General features: G+C 40.4%; 1 protein-coding gene across 1 annotated transcript in view; it reads left to right on the plus strand.

The window, feature by feature from the left end:
* OTC (ornithine carbamoyltransferase) overlaps positions 1 to 20415 on the plus strand; it is a 57418-nt gene that overhangs the window by 33691 nt on the left and 3312 nt on the right. The window contains exons 5-9 of the mRNA XM_004689945.1: positions 6116 to 6269; positions 8895 to 9017; positions 15803 to 15856; positions 15935 to 16084; positions 19199 to 19336. Coding sequence (XP_004690002.1) covers positions 6116 to 6269; positions 8895 to 9017; positions 15803 to 15856; positions 15935 to 16084; positions 19199 to 19336 — 619 coding nt within the window. The remainder of the gene's footprint in view (positions 1 to 6115; positions 6270 to 8894; positions 9018 to 15802; positions 15857 to 15934; positions 16085 to 19198; positions 19337 to 20415) is intronic.

Genomic DNA, 20415 nt, shown 5'->3' on the forward strand with positions numbered 1-20415 from the left:
AGGGGCAGGGTCTTTAAGGAAAAAAGGAGCAACATCAAAATTCAAGCTAATGTAAAGGCTTCCATTGTTAACCTCCCCACAGGTCTCCCATCCACATCTGTCTCAAGTGTCTCTTTCCATGTTCCCGGAGTCCCTAGTACAAAGCCAAGGTTGTGAAGCAAACACAACTTCTTTATCACGTCTCTCTTCTCCATGTGCCTCTTCCAGTTCTTCTAGTCTTCTCTTTCCTGTTTCCTCTGTCTTTTTTTAGCTTCCCCTGGCTGCTCGGCTCCACTCTCCCTTGGATGGGGCTGGGAACCAGGAACCTCCCCTATCTATGGGATTACACTGTAAAATCACAGAATTGATTAGTATTTTAAAGCAAAACGGGGCACCCTGCCATTCATATGACTCATTTTGTTTTACATTCGTATCCTGACTTTTATCTTAGTTTTACATGGTCCTGAAAGCGCGAACCTCCACATATTGTTGGATGGTCAGGAACTCTACCAGAAACTATGCTTTTTCAGGGTTCATTTAATTTACCATCTCAATTACCCCATCTCAATATCCTTAATTTAATTACATCCGAAATATTCCCTTTGCCATGTAAGATATATTCACAGGTGGAGTAACATCAGGGTGAAGCTGTAGTTGTGGGGGTGAAAGAATTCACTAGAGACAGAAGATAATAGGAAAGGTGGATTTATTGACATATCCTTCAAGGGAGCTGGGGGTGAGATGGGAGAGATCTGTACACCAATAAGGATTTTGGACTATTTTAAACTCTGTTTTCGTGTACTTTCTAATGTGGGGTACCAGTTTGCCCCAGTTATCTGTGGAGATGTCTGGTCCCTGGCTCTGACCTTTGCCACAAAATGTGTCCTTCCCTAACTTGTGAATTCCTGGCTCTGGGCTGGTTTTCTGGTTGGGTGGTCAGTCTCATGGCCTAGTTCCCATGGCACCTTCTTGATAAATACCCTTATATATTCAGTCCTCCCAAACCTACCTGCTAGGTGAGGAAGAGGGGCTTACTTTTTAACCTTATTAAATGGTCTCTGGACAGTTCTGGGTATTATCATGTGGACATCTCTGCAGGAGCTGAGGAAATAAACATTCTATCCACTACAGAATCCTTACTACTGATTTTCATATAAATTCTGATTTTTTTTTTTTTTTACAAAATTAAAAGGTGAAGTATTCTTTCAGTTTTGTTTTTAGTTTTTGGCAGGTCATGGACCACTTAATATCTTCATGATAGGTTAACACACCCTGCTTTCAATATGATAGGGTATATGTCTTATTTATTGGCATTGCATTACTGTAAGTGGGCTCATTAAAAGGTTTCACTCCCAAAGACACATGAAATTAAGTCTGAAAACTTAGTTTTCCTCTTCAGGACAGTTAACTAAATTATTAATGGGAAAGAAAAGCTGTGTCATCTTTCTAATTGAAGTTGTATGTGGTAACTGGTATAGAAAATGCTGGACTTCAACCTCTCTATATAAAACCACAAATGCTGTTCATTGAGAAAACAGTCTCAATGTCTATTTCTGGACCTCTAATAAAACTGTTTGACTTATTGGTTATGTTAATTATTAGCTGTTTACACAGATTGAAATAGTACATATCTATACTTTATGAACAGAAATATACCTACAAAATATCTGTATCTAGTTATATCTACACACTTTCTTACCGCAGTAAGTGAAGTTATATGGGTGTGAGAATAGCTATCTTCCTTTGGTAGTGTCACAACATTTTTTTTTATTACAAAAGTTTATTTTTACATCATTTTGTACATTTTTTTCCATCTCAATTGTAATCCCCGCGGGTTTCCCATCACCAAGTCACCCGTGTGCCATCACCATAATCCCGTGCATTTCCCTTTGTGTCACTACATTTTTAGATATTTTCTTTACATTCATTCTTATCTTCTGAGCATCATAAACTTTTTCCAGCACAACTTGTTTTAGTTAATGATTTTACTACTAAATTTAATGATTTTATCCATGCCCCTGCCGTTTAAAAAATCACTCTTTTTGATAACAGGGTGATCTAAAGCTACACTGATGTCCTGCCCAAGGATGAGGAATTGACTATTTTCTAATGGTCTCTGTTTCCTTTATAAAAATATGTAGAAAGAGAATAATATTAGAGACTAAAACTCTGGGTGCTAGGATATTTAAAGGTATAAACAGGCAGGTGAAGGTAACAGTTATTCTTAAAGGAAGGGAGTGAATTTATTCTCTTCTCAGGACTTGAGATGCCTTTTTTTCCCCCCAATTGAAATAGAAAACATTCTCTGCCAGCAAGACTATGGACAAAGTCTTGTGGTTCTGTGGGTCAACACTTCTTGACTTACCTTTGGTTTGACTAGGGTTTTAAGAAAAGAAAGAATGGTACCTTTAAAAGTCTGGTGACCTCAACTCCCTCTATTAGGGTCTCATTATGGAGTTTTAATATAAAAATTAATTACCAAGAGATCTTAATACAACACAGATACAGCAAAATGACTGGGTTGTAAGTCCGCTGTTCTAACAAGCTCCAAGGTGATGTTCCTGCTGTTATCTGCGGATTGAGATGCTATCTTTGGCTGGACCTTAGAATCACCGGGAAGGTTAAATAAAAATATTGGTCTCACCCCTAGAGATTCCATTTTGCTGATGTAATTGATATATATGATGACCTAAACATCAATAATTTAAAAAACTCTCCAGGTGACTTTCTTGTGCAGCAAAATTTGAAAATCCTGGTTACAGTTAAAAGTTAACCAACATGGCCCTCCCTGGTAGCGCAGTGGGTTAAAGCACAGCACTAAGAAGCTAAAGCCACATTAGCATGAGTTTGATCCCCACCCGCCCCGGAGGAACCCACATGGCGTGGCAGACCTGTCCTGACCTGCCCGCTGCTCCCCTCAGAAGGGTACTCTGGCAGTCTGCCTGTTCTGCTCCCCACTCTGTCTCTGGTGAATCCTCTCACCACCCCTGCACCTCTGGCCTGTACCCCAGTTCTGTATGCATAAATAAATAAACCTTTAATAAAAAAATTAACCAACATTATTTGTTTTGCGAGAAGAATTCTACAGTGACTCTTTTATTCAACCTTTTCATGGCACAATATACAATGTGCTTAGAAACATTGGCTTCCAAATCTTGAACTTGCCACTATGTGCCAACATGGGGCATTTTCATCAGAAGTGGTAAAATAAGCAAAGTAAATATAATACAGCAAATTTCACAGAGCTAAATTTATTCAATTTCTAAAATAACGTTTTACCCTGTGGGGGATTAAAATGTATTTGCTTAATGAAGTGGAGATAATACATATTTTTATTTGTTTATTTATGCCCTTAATTTGCTTAACAAAAAGTTGGGAATTTTATATTGATATTCATAGGCTTTTGGAAATGTAGTAGACTTATAAAATCTGAAAATTTGGGAATTTATGGTAGAAAAATCAGTGAAGATTTGAAAATATTTTGAAACTAGAAAGCATGTGATAGAACTATGGTTTTTAATCTTTGATTCTATAATCCCTGGGGCAGGGACTTTTTTGAATAATTTTGTCTTTTTTGTAAGCAACAACATTTCTCTACAGAATGAACAAATAACATACCTCTTACAAATAAAGGGACTACTTTTCCAACTGTTGGTTAAAATACAAATTTAAGAAGGCCTTGCTGAACACAAATAGCTTTTAGATTTTATGCATTCTGTTTTTTTAAATTAATTTTATGTTGGTTTAGAAAATTATGTAAGTTTCAAGGGTATGGTGGCATACACTTGCTTAAATGTACATACCACATTGCACCTACCACTGATATCTAGTATCACCCACCAGTAGCAAATTGATCCCTTCCACTCCTTGCTCCCATCACTCTCCCTCTTTCCCTCTGTTACCCACCATTTTGTAATGAGTCTGAATTATATTTGTTCAGTTTCTGTTCCTTTGCCTCACTTTCTGACTTTTCTCCGCTTAGCATAATCATCTTAAGTTCTATCCATGTTGCTGCAAAAGCCCAAGATAGCATATTTTAAATAGCTTAATGGTATTCTAGTGAAAATAGATGCCACGACATCTTTATCCAGTCACCTGTCTATGGGCATTTAGGTGATTTCCATATCTTGGCTCATTGTGAACAGTGGTGAAATGGACATCAGGGTGCAAATATCTTTTGGAATCAGTGTTTTCATATTTTGGGGATAATTATCAAGAAGTGGTATTGCTGGGTTATATGGTGATCCCATAGTTTTTTAAGGACCCCCATTCTGTTTTCTATGGAGGCTATGCCAATTTATATTGCCACCAATAGTGTAAAAGGGTTCCTTTTTCTCCACACCCTCACCAACACCTGCTGTTTCTAATCTTTTCACTATAGACCATTCTCACAGGTGAGGTGATGAACTCAATGTAGTTTTGATTTTATGAACTTTCTTTTGGCAACAGATATGGCTTTCCAAATATATGAAAATAATATTTATTGCTTTTTAGTCTCTTACTGTGAGTAAAGCATCACACTAAGCATTTGATATAGACTATCACATATGATCCTCACAATATCTATCCAGTGGAGTAGGTATTATTATCACCAATTTACAGATGAGGAAACTAAATCATAGAGAAATAAAATACGTTCAAGGTCACACAGCTAGCCAGTTACAGAAGCAGATTTAGAACTCAAGACTAGTTACTTCTAATCATGACTGTATACTTTATATAACTACATCATGAGAGACTTTCCGATTTTTTTTTTTTGCTAATAACAAAAGTTCTTTAAAATGAAAATGTTTAGAAGCCTTTGTTGTGGGGATTCCCTTTTAGTCATAGGAAGAAACCCAGATTTTAAAAAGCCTGAAACTCTACCGCAGAGACCACCATCATTTTGACACATGGAGAGAAAGCAAAATCTGAATCTCAGTTTCCCCTTCTAAGTTTTTCTCATCTGCACACTTGAGGTGATTCATAGTAATGGTAAGAATGTGAACCTTTGCGTTAAACTGACATTGATTGAATGTAAGTATAATTCGTTGTGTGACCTGGGGCAGTTACTTCACCATTCTGAGTCTTGGGTCCTTGACCTATAAGATGACATCCATCTTTCTGTGTGTCTTTTTAACTCATGGCAACAGTTTATCTTTCTTTCTTGGTGGTTTGTGTGTGTGTGTTGTAAAGTTTGAAGCATGCGTTGTTGTTTTCAGAGATGCTGGTAGCTCTACAGGGTGTAAGTGCAGGGGTCCTCATCAGCCCCTTCAGAGTTCACTGCTGGCTTTGTCAATTCAAATTCACCAAGAAGCAGAGTCCAAGATGGAATTAGATATGCAGGAGATTTTTTGAGGATTCCTTAATCCTATGAAGGGTTAAGTAAAGGGGGCTGGAATAGGCAGGGGATAGACCTCATGAAGGAGAGAAGGAAGGAGTAGGGTTGGCAGAACCTCAGCTGGCATCAGAGTTCTGTCTTAATGGGAAGTAGCAGTGGGAAGACCAGCTCAAGGGTTGCTCGTCAGAGATGCCCCATGTCAGGCAGAAGGCTCTAGTACTCTAGCATGCTCAGTCTTTGGGTCAAATAGCCTGGGGGAGAATGCGACCTTGCTATGAGCATCGCAGCAGACCCCAAAGTTGTAGCAGCTGGAGACTGTCAGCTAATAACACTCCCCAGAGCGTTCCCTCTCTTACAGCAATCTGAGTGTGTGCATCTATGGCTGCCACGCTGGAACTTTTAATTTTATACTGAAAATATGTCATTTTCTATCGGGCGATACAAAGGAAAATGATCCACATGCAGAGAAAGTACCCATAAGGTCATTGATGTTTCTTTCTAGAGCTTCCTCTTTGTCCTGTCACCTTTAACTTTACTAACTGCTGCTTAAAAATTATAATTCATCGTCACAACTGCTGGACCCACAATTGATTTCTCATCTCTGTATGTAATAGCAAAATCATGAGTGTAGCAACATCTGGCCTTTTTAATGACTACATATTTAATATTAACCTTTAAATAGCTCATGTTGACAGATAGTTATAACATTAAAAATTCTAATTTTATTAGCATTTCTTATTACTGTTTAAGATCCTTATTAAAGAAGGAACTATTAAGTATAATTAACATAGATTATCTTTTCTTGGTTTGCTACAGTGTGCTGTCTGGCATGACGGATGCAGTATTGGCTCGAGTGTATAAACAGTCAGATCTGGACACCCTGGCTAAAGAAGCATCCATCCCAATTGTCAATGGGCTGTCAGATATGTACCATCCTATCCAGATCCTGGCTGACTACCTCACTCTCCAGGTTGGTTTATTTCTTTGCCTCACACAAGGGTAAGAACAACAAATGGTTCCTCACTAGCTCTAAATGGAGCCATTTAAGTCATAGTACTGGTGTTTTGTTTTCAAATATCATCTTGGCAAAGAATTACAGCATATGTGTGCATGCTAGATTTCCAAGGAAAACAAAGCATTGTTAAAAAGAGATTACAAGATTCCTTCTGTTCTCAGGCTCATTCCCGGCCTCTTTTAGCCTGTTCTCATCTTCTGTCCTTTCAATCACTTTGCTTTTGCGTGCCATATTTAACACAATGGATGAATAGGGAATGCCGGAGCATAGAGAATGGCATAGCTTTGTGTGATTCCCCATTCATCATGATCACCCATACATCAGGCTCCATGGCATGGAAGAGATACTGATGGATTGTGCTTTGAATATTCAGAATGGTCAATTACTAAATCACTTTCTGAGAAGAGGGAACTTTCTATCATTTTAATAAGCTGATTATTTAAGACGAGTGTTAAGAACATACCGAATTTATAGAATTGGGGCTCAAACTTGAACGTGTCCCCCCAAATGAGGAATTTCCAATGACTTTGAAAGATTAATCTCATTTGGTTTGCAACAGCCCATTTCCTTGCTTCTTAGAACCCTGAAAACCTGGATTTCTGTTTCTCGGGGCATTTCTGGGAGAGAAGGCAAATTGGATAGTTTCAGTTTTCTCTCCACTGGAATAAACTGCACACATGCAAATATGGGGTTAAACTCAAATTCAAACTCTTTGGATATGAGAATAAAATACATATATACAGGGAGGTTGGTATCTAAGATGCCAAGTGGCTGTTGTGGGTGTTGCTTTACATATACACCAGATAATTTAATGCTCCCCCCTGGGACTTTATCATTATTAGATTATAGATTCATTGAGAGAGATAAAGAGAGATGCTCTATTCGTTATATTGTCCCCTGCAGGATCTGGTGCAATGCCTTCGAATAGGAGATATTCAAAGGAGGAGTGGATTGAATCAATAGCTGATTATCAAGAACATGAAATCTAAACCAGATACTTAGATTTAAATCTTAGCTTAGTCACCTGGTAGTTCTGTGGCCTCTAAATTACTTAGCCCTTCTCTTTTTAAATATATTATCTTTATAAATATATTGTCTATATATATATAGTATATAATTATATATAAATGTATTATCTATATAAAACCTATAGACAACTCGAGAAAAGAAGGCCTATATGGCCATTAGAGTTTTGTCAAATCTTACTTTAGAATTTTTATTGTTTTTAAAGAAAAGATTGCAGATACACTTGAAGCCCTCTGTGTAACTCTCCATGAGCCCATTCCCTCCACCCCACTAAGAAATTATTCTCATGTTTGTATTCAGTTTTCCCTCTTTTATTTCTAGTCACAGCTTTGTTTATAACCACCCTGAGTCACATCTTTCTTTATTTATATTGTTTTTTTATTGAACTAACATTGTTTTACAATGACACTATATATAATTTACAGACAAAACCAAAGCAAAATAAGTCTTAGAACTCTGACTTCAGAACTGAGGCTATGGGGTAGGAGTTGGTGGGGGGGTAGGAGAAGGGAGCAAAAAGGGGGGAAAAGTGCCAATGGACTCTGGTGGAGGATTATGGGTATTTTGGTGATAGGCATGGTAAAATGCTTCTATTTATAATTCCCAGGCATGTTCTTAAATTAATTTATTTTAAAAATCTGTGTTTTTTCCCCCCAATATAGGATTTTTCCTCTCAGGTGGGGCCAGCATAGTTTTCCCACCATCAAAGTGTCTCAGGCATGTTTTTACAACATCAGTGACACATGTCTGTGTCCACCAACAGCCCAAGGGTATTATTGGACATGCTTTCAACTTTACCTAAATGGGAACATTCTTGACCATCACGCTTCATTGTCCCAGTGCACTGAATTTCCCTTTTCTTATCCAAAGAATGTGAGCTCCATAAAGGCAGAGATTTTTGTTTCCTTTGTCCATTGTTAGATCTTTAAGTCCAAGAACAACATCTAGACATAAATGGAGCTCAATTTGTTGACTAAAGGAGTGAAGATAACAAAGATTTAGATTTAAAAATACAGGAAAATATGAATACCTTATATGCTCATAAAATGTCTTGGTTTAAGACACTAGGAAAAATGGGCCTTTCCTGGAGTTAAAGGGGTTAAAACACAGCACTTTGAAGGAATCTGCAGCCACTGCAGCAGGAGTTCAATCCTCAGCCAGGGAGGTGACCCACAGACCTCTCCTATCTCACCTGCTGCTCCCCTCAGCAGTGCATTTCAGTACACCTGCATGTTCTGCTCCCCATTCTGTCTCTGGTGAGTCCTCTCACCCCCGACCCCCTGCACCTCTGGCCTATACCCCAGTTCTTGGATGCATAAGTAAATAAATCTTAAAAAAAAAGATGTTAGGACATATTCCTATATTTTAGAATTGCACACTCATGTCATTGCTTGGTATAATGCAAAAAAAAAAAAAAAGAAAAAAAAGTGGGTCATTGCCCCAAAGCATTAAAATAGAGAGGAAGCCTGTTTCCTTTATTTTTTACCCTAAATAACTGTCTCACATACATGCACTCCCTCCCACATGTAATCACCTCGCTCCCTCGCCTTTTAGGAACACTATGGCTCTCTAAAAGGCCTTACCCTCAGCTGGATTGGAGACGGCAACAACATTCTGCACTCCATCATGATGAGTGCTGCGAAATTTGGGATGCACCTTCAGGCGGCTACTCCAAAGGTAAGGAGACTGCCTTGAAACGAACCCCCTCTTAAGCCTTCCCCAGATTCAATTACTGGTGAAAGCACATCTCTCTTCCATTCAAGGAAAGCACAGGTGAGATCACGCAATTCAGGTTGTGATAGCTTTACTGTTGCAACTCTCTGGCCTCCTGAGCACACAATTTCTCACCTCTACAGTAGTGGATCGTCTTGACTGATGCTTTTCGTGCTTTAAGTCTGCTTGAGAAGCATGTCTCAATTGTCCCTTTGTGTGCCCCACAAGCAGCCGTTGTGATGATTGGCATCCCTGGGCATTGCCACAAAGGCCAAAGAAATCCAGGTGGTGTAGGATTCCCCAGGCAACCATTTGGTAGAAAAATGTCAGTCTAATGTGAAGATCATAGTGATACCATCTTCCCCAGCGTGGTGTTTCAAAACGCCCCTGCAGGGACACATCAGCTTTTTAAAACCTGCCTCCCAAATGTCTGGGAAAATGACGCTGCAGACTTCCTACCCTGCTCCTGATCTGTTACAGGGCAGGGAAAGAGGCACCCTGGAACCCTGAAGCCTGCCTGCTCTCAATAGGTTCTGCCATCCGCTGTATCAAGAAAAAACATACTCTAGTGCATCACCTTTAATGGAAAAGAACTTTAATACAATCAGTGTGCAATAAAGAGAAGAGAAAGAATATGGTTTCCAAATCAAGCACTCAAAGTTACCCATCTCCTTGTGGGTAAAGACCCGGCCACACAGGATTGGCCTAAAGCACACTGCGGCCCAATCCTGCCACAGGTCTAAGGCACCTTCTAGTGGGAAGAGGGAAGGGGCAGAAGGGGCCAGGCAGGTCTGGAAGGAAAGAAGCAAAAGCAAAATTAGGGTAAAGGCTGCCATTGTCAGCCTCCCTACGCGTCTGTCACCCATGTCTGTTTCAAGTGTCTCCTATGTGCCCTAAGTCCCTGGTGCAAGTCCAAGGCCAAGAAGCAAGTGCAGCTTCACACGTCTCTCTGCTCCACATGCCTCTCTTTCTTGCTCTCCTTCCCTCCTTTCAGTCTTCTCTCTTCTCCTCCCTGCTCAGCCATTCCCTTCTTTAGGTGGGGCAGGGAAACTAAAACCTCCCTTTTCTATGGGATTATCCTGTTATCATCTCTCAAAGGTGTATGGAAAGCAGGACTTCTTTCCTAAGTCCAAACTTACTCTTTTAATACCCAAGAAATAGGTAACCGTTGTTGTCTCAGAGAAGGTTAACTGGGCACTTCAAGAGTAGAGGTAGGAGGGAAACGGCTTTCACAGTGGAGGCTTTTATACAATTTGAATTTCTTTTTTCAGAACTATTTTTCTTTCTTTTAAAATATTTATTGATGTATGCATAAAGAACTGGGGTACAGGCCAGAGGTGTGTGTGGGGGTCTGTGTGAGAGGATTCACCAGAGACACAGTGGGGAGCAGAACAGGCAGACTGACGAAGTACACTGCTGAGGGGAGCAGCGGGCAGGTCAGCATGCTGCACCATGTGGGTCACCTACCTGGCCAGGGATGGAACTCTGAAGCGGCTGCAGCTAGTTTTGCAGTGCTGCGCTTTAACCCGTTGCGCCACCAGGAGGGCCCCGATTTGAATTTCTAAATGGAAAGCCTTCACCTACAGAAAAACATCAATACGTAAATAAACGCACTCAAATTTAGAAATACAAATCTCTTCAGAAGACCTCCTCTAGGACACCCCCAACCTCACAAAATAAACAGGCCTTGGAAAGGCTGAACCCAAATCCTGAGAGAGATACATACACAAACTAATCTTGAAAGATCCCCACAGAACCTTTCAACACACCATCTCTGCTGCATTCTTTTCCTCATTAGGTTTCTCATTGGCCACTCATGTTCTATCGGTGTCTTTTGAAGAGCCAACTCCCCTAAATAGAAAGAATTTCAGAAACAAAATAAAAGATGGAATTGGCCCTCTGATGTGGAGACGACTATTGTGCACCAGAATGTTTCCCAACAAACAAGTTTACTGTCAGGAGTCACTGCTGGGGTCCTTTCCCCCTGAGAAGTGAAGCCACACTGAAATGGATATGAGAGGCCTAAAAGCTGTGCCCTATACATTTCTTGAGTCTGAGATGTTTACATGTCAATCACTGGGAACATGATTTGCATGGTGCAGAGAAATAGCTGACTTTGTCCAACAGGAATTACCCACATAGCCGAGGCTCTTGTGTCCTCTCCACATCCCTCCCCCGGGGTCTTAGGCTGGCCTCCCCACAGACAAATGCCCCATGAAACAAGGGAGAGCAGACAGAAAAAAGGAAAAGCTAAGTGTGGATGTTGTTTTCTGTGACCAACTATCCTAGTTAGCCCAGGACTAGGAGGTGGCAGGGGATACAGGCTTTGGCCCTAAACTTAGGAGAGCCCCAGGTTACCCTCAGCCCTTGCCAGCTTCAGCCTGATTGCACACATGAGCTGTGCGGTGTAAATTTTGCTCCAGAGTCATGCCAGCCCCAGGCAAGGAAGGCAGGCTTCCATCCTCTGAAGCAGCCATTGGCCAAGAGCAGCAAGTGGAGGTGAGGTGAAAAAACCAGTGAAACTCAGTCAGGAAGAGAAGAGCTGTGCAAGGTTGGGTGTTAGAAGCACACTGATGGAGATCCATTTTAAAAAGCAATCCTCTGAAAGCACCTGAAAAAGCGATCAGCATTGTTTGTTGCAAACAAACACACACACTGACACACATAGACACGTACACATGCTTTTCCCTGGTGTTTTTGCTGGACCACTTTGAGTTAATCTACCCTTCTCCCTCAGTTTCTTACAGCTACCATAACGACCACAGGCTGGAGGCTATAAGATCAGGGAAATGCATTGTCTTCCAGTTCTGGACACTGCAAGTCCGAGATCAAAGTTTCCGCAGGGTGTGTACTTCCTGAGAAATCTCTGCGGAAGGATCCTTCTTGATTTCTGTAGCTTCTTACAGTCACAGGCGTGTTGGCTTAGGCTGGCTTCACTCATCCTCCACCTTCTTTGTGTCTCTGTGCAAATGTTCCTCCTCTTAGGAGGGCACCAATCATATTAAATTTAGGCCAACCCTCATCCCCATTAATTGATTCTATCCATAAAGGCCCTGTTTCCAAACTGGGACATATTCTGAGGTTCCAGTGGGCATGAAGTTCCTCAAACTGGTATCCTGGCCATAGAAGTGGTAGGCATAGACAGCAGTGAATTGCAAGCTGCCCTATTCTAGTAAGCTGTGGGTACCCAGATGATGCATGAAAAGATAATTCTTTTTTCATTCAGTGTGAACTAAAATAAAGAGTCAGATTGTACAAGGGTTTTTTGGGGGGTAATTTTTTTTAATTGAGGTGACATTAGTTGACAACACTGAATAAGGTTCAATGGAATAGGGTCTTATCCATAATCCTCCACCACAGTCCATTGGGTCTCCACCTCCCGTTGCTCCCATCCTCAATTTCCCCTGCTAGGAGCCTCAATTCTACAGTCAGATTTTTTTGGGGTTTGTTTTGGTTTAGTTTTGTTTATTCTTTTTTTTTTTTTAAAGATTTATTTATTTGTGCATACAGAACTGGGGTATAGGCCAGAGGCTCAGGGGCGGCGAGAGGCTTCACCAGAGACAGAGTGGGGAACAGAACAGGCAGAACGACGAAGTACACTGCTGAGGGGAGCAGCAGGCGGGTCAGGAGAGGTCTGCCATGCCATGTGGTTACCTCCCGGGCAGGCGGGACTCGAACTCATGCAGAAATGGCTTTAGCTTCCCAGTGCAGTGCTTTAACCCGCTGCGCCACCAGGGAGGGCCTTGTTTATTCTTTTATTTGGCTTTTTTATCATCTACATATGCATACAATAGTCATCGATATTGGTCTTTCTCATTCTGACTGACTTTAGCACAATCCTCTCCATTTCCATCCATGTTGTTGCAAATGACAAGGGTTCAGATCTGACATGTTGCTGAAGGAGGTTCTACTTCACTTTATGGGAAGGGATCGTTAGCATACTCACTGCACATCTCGTTTGAAGAAAGACTTTGAATTAATGCAAACTATTATGGCATTTAGTTTTTTATAGATAAAACATTGTATATTACATTTAATTTACATTACCAATCATTGTTCCTTTCTATAAGGCGTTTTCAGAAAACCTTTATTCTGTTGGAGAAAAACATGGTTTCAACATTTTATTACATGTCAAGGATGTTTTATTAACAACAAAGGAAAAATCCCAATATTACAGAGTAATTTTAGCATTGTTCTCCTGCAGAAACTCATTTAAATGATAAAGAGTACTAAAACCTGGTTAAATCTTGGTGGGAGTTGGAGTTTAAAAAAATCTTCTGGAAAGTCTGATAGCACAGAAGTTGTTCCATCAATTTATAAGTAGATCTATTTCCTTAAGGCCCAAAGTAAGAGATTTATTATAAATTTAAGAAGCACTGAAAAGTTTCCAAGGCCATAATTAATCTATTTCCCCATCCTTCAACCAAGAATAACCTACGAGTTCAAGAAAACATAATTTTGTCCATGGTTGTAAAATCTCTCTATAAACTACTGAAAGTAATGATTTTAACATTGTTCTAAGTGAATATTTAGACTGAACTGGGTTTGTTAATCACCTTCTTCTTCATCTGGTTTTAAGATTTATGTAAAAGCCAATGAGTGATTTAGTATTGAAAGCTAAGCTGTGAGTAAAGAATTCCTCTTTGTATTCTCCGTCATGGCCCAGTGCATGCAAGGTTGGGTGATTTTCTAATTTCCAAGCCTCTCTGTTGGTTCTCTAAGTACTTATTGATTCCTTCTCTAAGAGTGATTATGCCTAGGGAGTGCAGGACCTGCTATTCAATGTGTTGGCTAAATTTTCAGGGCAGGAGTCACCTGGAGTAGCAGCCTGGAGTCTCCATTTCTGCTTAGCAGTCACACCATTAGTTATTAAATTTGCGAGTTTTATTAATTACCTTTCCTGAACGCTGATCAACAAACTCCAGGAGTATGGCTATCCGAGTGTGCAAAAGCTGCCAAAACATCAGCAGCCACCACCATCATCATCATTTGAGCAGTTTCCTCCAAATTTTGTAATGAGAGAAAGAACTGTGATAGAAAATCACATGTGCAAATGAACAGTTTCAAATAATAAACCTGAACATGCTTTTCTCGGGCTGAATTCTCCAGGACGTAGACTTGGAGAGTTCAGTTGAAGACTGAGCAGGGTGTTTAATAGGGTGTGCCCTTGACATCAGCAACATCTACAAGGTAGAGGAAGGAAGCAAGAGTGGGTTCAGGGTGGACAGTGAGCTGGCATGCAGGCCCAGGGTCAGCCTCAGTTGACCCTTTAGATAATTCCAGATCTGTGATGGCCATTTCAGTTGCCCCAAGTTGGGAGGAGGGAAGCAGGCTTTCAATATCCTCCTGTCGATCATTGAATGGAGGTGGCCCTGGGAGGGGCTGTGACCTTGGCTGAGTGGGTTCTCTGCAGCTGAGGCAGTACCCCAAAAGGGCTGACAGCTGAGGGACAACTTCTGGCAGCACATCTTGTACAGGGGTATCAGACCTTTATGCACAAATGGGGACCTGGGAGGCACATCTTCACATTCACCCCAAACCCCTACTGAGAATTTATAAAAATCAACTCAATACGAAGACTTCAGGAATATAAGAAGGCTGGAGAACGGTGAGGATAATTATGGTGTTTGGACGGACAAGTTTCCATAAGGGTCCTGGAGGTGAGTCTGGGCTAGACTTTTGACAAAGGTGGAGCTGACATGTTCCAATGAAGATGTTCAGGAGGGAACAGAGCGGGGAGGTGTTCAAGGGTGAAAGGCTGTACTGGCAGAAAAGGGCAAGACATGCAGAGACAACAGTAAGGTCGGCTGTGTGCAGCAATGTTGAGAGCAATTAAAAGACACAGAAGCTGGGAATGTCATTGGGAAGCCTTGATTCTCTTTTTAATCAGCTTTGATTTAAGAAACTTGTAGTAAGCATTGACTGCTTCAGGGAAAACAAGTCTTTCTGCTGTGTACTGAACAGGTAGGAGGGTGAAGAGGGAAGAGCAGGAGCTACTTCTGAGGTCTGAAACAGCGTGAGGGGCTTCAGCTGCTCCCAGGATGCTCCCTCGGAGTTGATATGACACGAGGGGAGCAAGTAAAGCCCCATGTGATGCCAAAGATTTTGTGCCCTCAGTTCTATCCCCATATCCACCATAGCACCCCAAACAAATATGTTAACAAAAGAAGTATACTTGCTGGATAAATGCCATCTCAAAGCAAGCTCCTGCTGTAGAAGTTTATTGGTGAGTGCTAAATAATATTGTGTATTTAGCTGGATGTTCAGGGGAGATTTTTTTCTCAGCAGGAAACATTTGTGCTGAGCCCTGAATACTTTATCCATGGGCAGTGAGTCAGGGAAAACATTTTAGCCCACAAAGGCATTTTAAAAAGAGCTTGTGGAAAGATGTTGAGAAAAAAACAAATGAGGTTGCAGAATTATGTTTATAATCTTCTTAAGCTATTAGACGACCAAGAAGAGATAGATGCTCAGAAGAACTAGAAAGCACTGCACCTGTTTGTCTTGAAAACTACAGAGGTCAAAGATAAAAGTGAGGCAATTGTTACCTTTTTAAATTCCAAGAAAACGCTAATCAGGTTTGAAATTCTAGAGGTAAACATCATATTTTATTGACCCTCAGTGGGTTACAGCTTTAAGCAGTAAAGGCAAGGACAGTGATAGTGATTTTTGAGATGAAATAGAAGCATGTGTAGGAAACTATGTAAAAGAAAATGACCTAAATAACAGTTCAATTTTTCCCCCTACAGGGGTATGAGCCAGATCCTACTGTAACCAAGTTGGCAGAGCAATATGCCAAGGAGGTATGCTCCTTCTATATCAGTTATAATTGCCTTTCTCTGGCCCATGAAGTTGTGTAACCCTGCGCTTGTGTGTGCTAGAATGGTACCAAGCTGTCACTGACAAATGATCCACTGGAAGCGGCTCGTGGAGGCAATGTATTAATTACAGACACTTGGATCAGCATGGGACAAGAAGAGGAAAAGAAAAAGCGGCTCCAGGCTTTCCGTGGTTATCAGATTACAATGAAGGTACGAGTCAATGCCTGTTTGAAATGTCATTAATTCTAACCGTAAAAGCCAGACCATCAAACTGCTTGTTCATTTGAGGGAGAGCAGACCATCCTTGCATTCCTGAAGGACTCAGAAAGTTACTGGCCATTACCCCTAGGAATTTCTCTTTGGAAGAGTTGCTGTGTCCATCAGAAAGAGCCTTTTGACCTGGATGAAACTTTTTTTTTTTTCCCTCTCACCGGCATAGAGGTACTGGACTCCTCTACTCCTCTTAGACACATCAGGTCGTTTCTGCTGTATGTGGTCTCTTCTGACTTCTCTATGAAACGCTCCGTAATTATGTTCTTCAGGTTAGTCCTTGCCTCCAAGTTTTAGACTCTTACATCCAGTTTAGTTGTATTCCCTGCCTTTAAGGCATCCCAGGGGAATTCCATCCAATCTGATGCCTTTCATGAACATCTGAAGCAATATCTCTCAACCTTTATTATGCCTTGAGCTTCTAGAAATAGCTGGCAACAGACATCCACCCCCTTCCACCTCAACCCCACCAGTGTTTCTGATTCAATAGGTCAGGTGTACTTTAAACATTTTTCCAGCAAAGTAAGTCATTGGTTTTAGTGCAGAAAGGTATTAAGTCATCACAAAAGATATTTTATTCATAAAATAACATAAATACAGGCGTCTCATTTAAACATGCCAAATAGAAATACATAAAATTTTCAAAATTAAATTTGAAAATTAAAAGTGAGATGTCCTTCTTCCCCAGTCACCTTAGCAATGACTATACCCAGGGGTATTACAGACTGATGTGCCTCTCTTCATACCTCTGTTACAGGGCACCCCAGTGTGAACTGGGCCACCTGTCTATGGGGCCTCACTCGCATGCTGAAAATTCAGTTGTACTGCAGGCATACACAAAAGAGTCAATAATGGTTTTATTTAAAAAAGGGGAAAGAAACAACCCAGGGAAAGAGAGAGGGACACAAAGCAACTGGAATATCTTACGAGCTCGCTGACTTGCAGCTCTGGTAACTAACTGAAAGCCACCAGTCGCTTGTTCCCGAGAGCCATTTCCTGAGCGAGAAGGGAGAGCCATAGGGAATGGCACCCTATTTATCCCCCAAAGTCCCAGAATGCCTACTTAGCTCTGCCCTTGGGTCCTCGCAGTTCTCTCCCTGGTACTGCTGGGAGTTGTAGTTTCCAATCACTGGAGTAGGGGGTGGAGTCCAGAAAGCTGGAGTAGGGGTGGAGTCCATGGAACTTTTTTTTTTTGGTTTATTCACTGAGATCTTTTCATTGTTTTTAATGGCTGCATAGAATTCCAAAGTGTGAATGGGCCATTATATACTTAAAATATTTTCAGTTCATTAATTAGTCTCTTTCTAATGATTACAATTATAAACATTGCAATGTCCTTATACATGTCTTTCTGCAAGTATTACTGGAGGATCGATCGCTTGAAGAATTTATGGATGTAGTGTTATATATTATTTAAAATACTGGAAAATACTGCTAAAGTGCCTATCCAAATAGAATTGACAATTTATAGTCTTTCTGAACTCTCTCCATTCCTGTAATTTATGTTTTTTAATCTTTATCTCCTGCTTTCCAAAATTGGCCTTTCCCTGCTTACTAATGAAGTGAAGCATCTTTTTGTTTATTGGTCATTTCCATGTATTTCTATAAGTTGCTATCATATTCTTTGTCCATTTTTTATACTTTTTGCCTTCTTATATTTGTTTGTGTTCGTGATATATTCTGACTAATCATTTGTCATATAGTTGGCAAAAAATTTTATGGAAAAAATTAAAATTCTCTGTCATTGGCCTCATACTTACTATGAACAAGCTTGCTTATTTGCCTGGTGCTGAGGCTGCAGGCTTGAACAACAGTCATCTTAATGACATGTGAGTGTTTGAAATGTTACTCCTTTGCCAGTATTTTAGAAACCGAGAAGGTTCTGAACCTAGAAGGATGGGAAGTAAAACAACATCTTATACAAAGGGGGCCATTTGGAAGTCGGAGCATATAAGGGATTGTAGTCTTGAATCTCTAAGTGAGCAATAGAAATGGACAGAAAAATGTAACTTTTAAAAATGAACTCTTAGAGTTCATTAAAACTATTAGTACACCGGCCTTATGAATGAAACTTCCAATGCATGATGGCTCAATTAAGAATGAAACATATAGTAAAAATAGTGATAGTTCTGTTTTTTTTTTAAAGATTTATTTATGCATACAGAACTGGGGTACAGGCCAGAGGTGTGGGAGGTAAGAGAATTCACCAGAGACAGAGTGGGGAGCAGAACAGGCAGATGGACAAAGTACACTGCTGAGGGGAGCAGCGGGCGGGTCAGGAGCTGTCTGCTACGCCATGTGGTCACCTCCGGGGCAGGCGGGAATCGAACTCATGCGGAAGTGACTTTAGCTTCCGAGTGCTGTGCTTTAACTGCTTTAACCCGCTGCACCACCAGGGAGGGCCTGTGATATTCCTGTTTAATACACTCCTATCTCAGTGGTTTTATTCAAAATTAGTTTAACTAGTGATAGAATATGCTATAAACGTTAATCCCCATAATCTGAACATAAGTTGAAAATACAATAAATCACATAAAAGCAACTTTTAAAATATATTGAGCTATTATTGGTGCCTCTTGCTACCAGTCACATATTACAATAGTAGGACACTACTGAAAAGTTTACTATCCCACCAGACAGGACCAGAGAAAATAGTTTAATTTGGAGCCATAATTTCCCAAGTAAAAGAACATGACTATACTTATGAACACCGGAGCTTTAGTAGAGGGCAAGTGAAGCATGTACATGTATTGAAGTGTAAAGTAGTACTCCAAGCACATATTTTTTTTTTTAAAAAAATGGCAAATCAATAAAATTTTGATGGGAAAAAAATGACTAAAATGTTCTATTCATTGAAAGTACCATATAAATTTCTCCTGGGTGCCTTGAGCTTAAATCTTCATTCTTCCCCTATGTCTCCCCTTTGGAATTGATCTCTGGCCTCAGGCCAGATATATTTTTAAATACTGAAGAAGACAAATCTGACAGCTACACATAGTTGTCAAAATGCAATCTTACCTCATTTCTCCCTTTTTGGCCCCATCTATTTTTTAGACTGCTAAAGCTGCTGCCTCTGACTGGACATTTTTACACTGCTTGCCCCGAAAACCAGAAGAAGTGGATGATGAAGTATTTTATTCTGCACGATCCCTCGTGTTCCCAGAGGCTGAGAATAGAAAGTGGACAATTATGGTAAGTACGAGATGGGAAGGATAGGAAGGAGTCTCTCTGTGAGGACCCAGCTTGGTCATTCATGACTTTTGGTAGATAATAAGCAACTGAGATTATCCACCTACTCATATGACATTGATGTTTTCTTCCCTCCCAGAAAATTCATAATAGTGTATTATGGCTAATTAGACTTTAAAGTGCCACAGCAAAAACTTTTCCTTGCATTCTGTTCTTTTTCAGATGACCATTGATATTGTAAAGACAAGTCAATCAATATCTGTTAAAATCGGTCCTTTGTAGAAATTCAGGGAGAAGGAATCTTAGAAACTTAGAAAATTTTCTAAAATATCATGACCTGGGAAGGGAGGTGGACACACATGCCCTCTCATTATGTCTCTGAGACAGATGATTTAGAAACTCCGGTAGGTTAAGACCCTTTCAGCAACCATATATACCACATCTACGGTCTGTCAGTCCTCTGCCAGGCACTGGAGATCAAAAAGCGAGTGTGCCATTCTCACACAGGGCAACTCAGAGACACATGGGATAAGACCTTAGAGAGTGTCTAGTTGAAGCTCCCATTTTATAGGCAAGGCAATTATTCTTATGCAGCTCATTTAGAATGGCATTTAGGCTTAATGCTGCCATGTTAGATTTTTCTAGGATGTTCTAAAAGGACAATACCTTTTTCCTTGAGAATATCCCTCCCCAGTACAGAAACCACTAGGTGCTATGCCTATTTCAAATTCAATTGCAATTATTTAAAATACAATAGCATTTAAGATTCCTTTCCTCTGACATACTAACTACATTTTAAGTGCTCAATCGTCACATATGGTGCAGCATAGAACACTTCCATCACTACAGAAAGTTCTGTTGAACAGTGCTACTCTATAGAGAATAATTTCTACACACACAACTGAATTTCAAACAGGATAGACAGAATGAAAACCACAACCTGGTTTCACATTCTGAGATGCCAATAATGACTGATGTGAAATGTATAATTAAATAGGGTGAAGGGCTTCTTCACAACGAATACAGTATTTTAAAAGTAAAATTGGACTCAGAGCACTCAGAGTAGCTCTTTTTTAAAAAAA

The sequence above is a fragment of the Condylura cristata genome, unplaced genomic scaffold, assembly GCF_000260355.1.
Source record: "Condylura cristata isolate star-nosed mole 26May11 unplaced genomic scaffold, ConCri1.0 scaffold00027, whole genome shotgun sequence".
In the NCBI taxonomy this organism is placed as follows: Eukaryota; Metazoa; Chordata; class Mammalia; order Eulipotyphla; family Talpidae; genus Condylura; species Condylura cristata.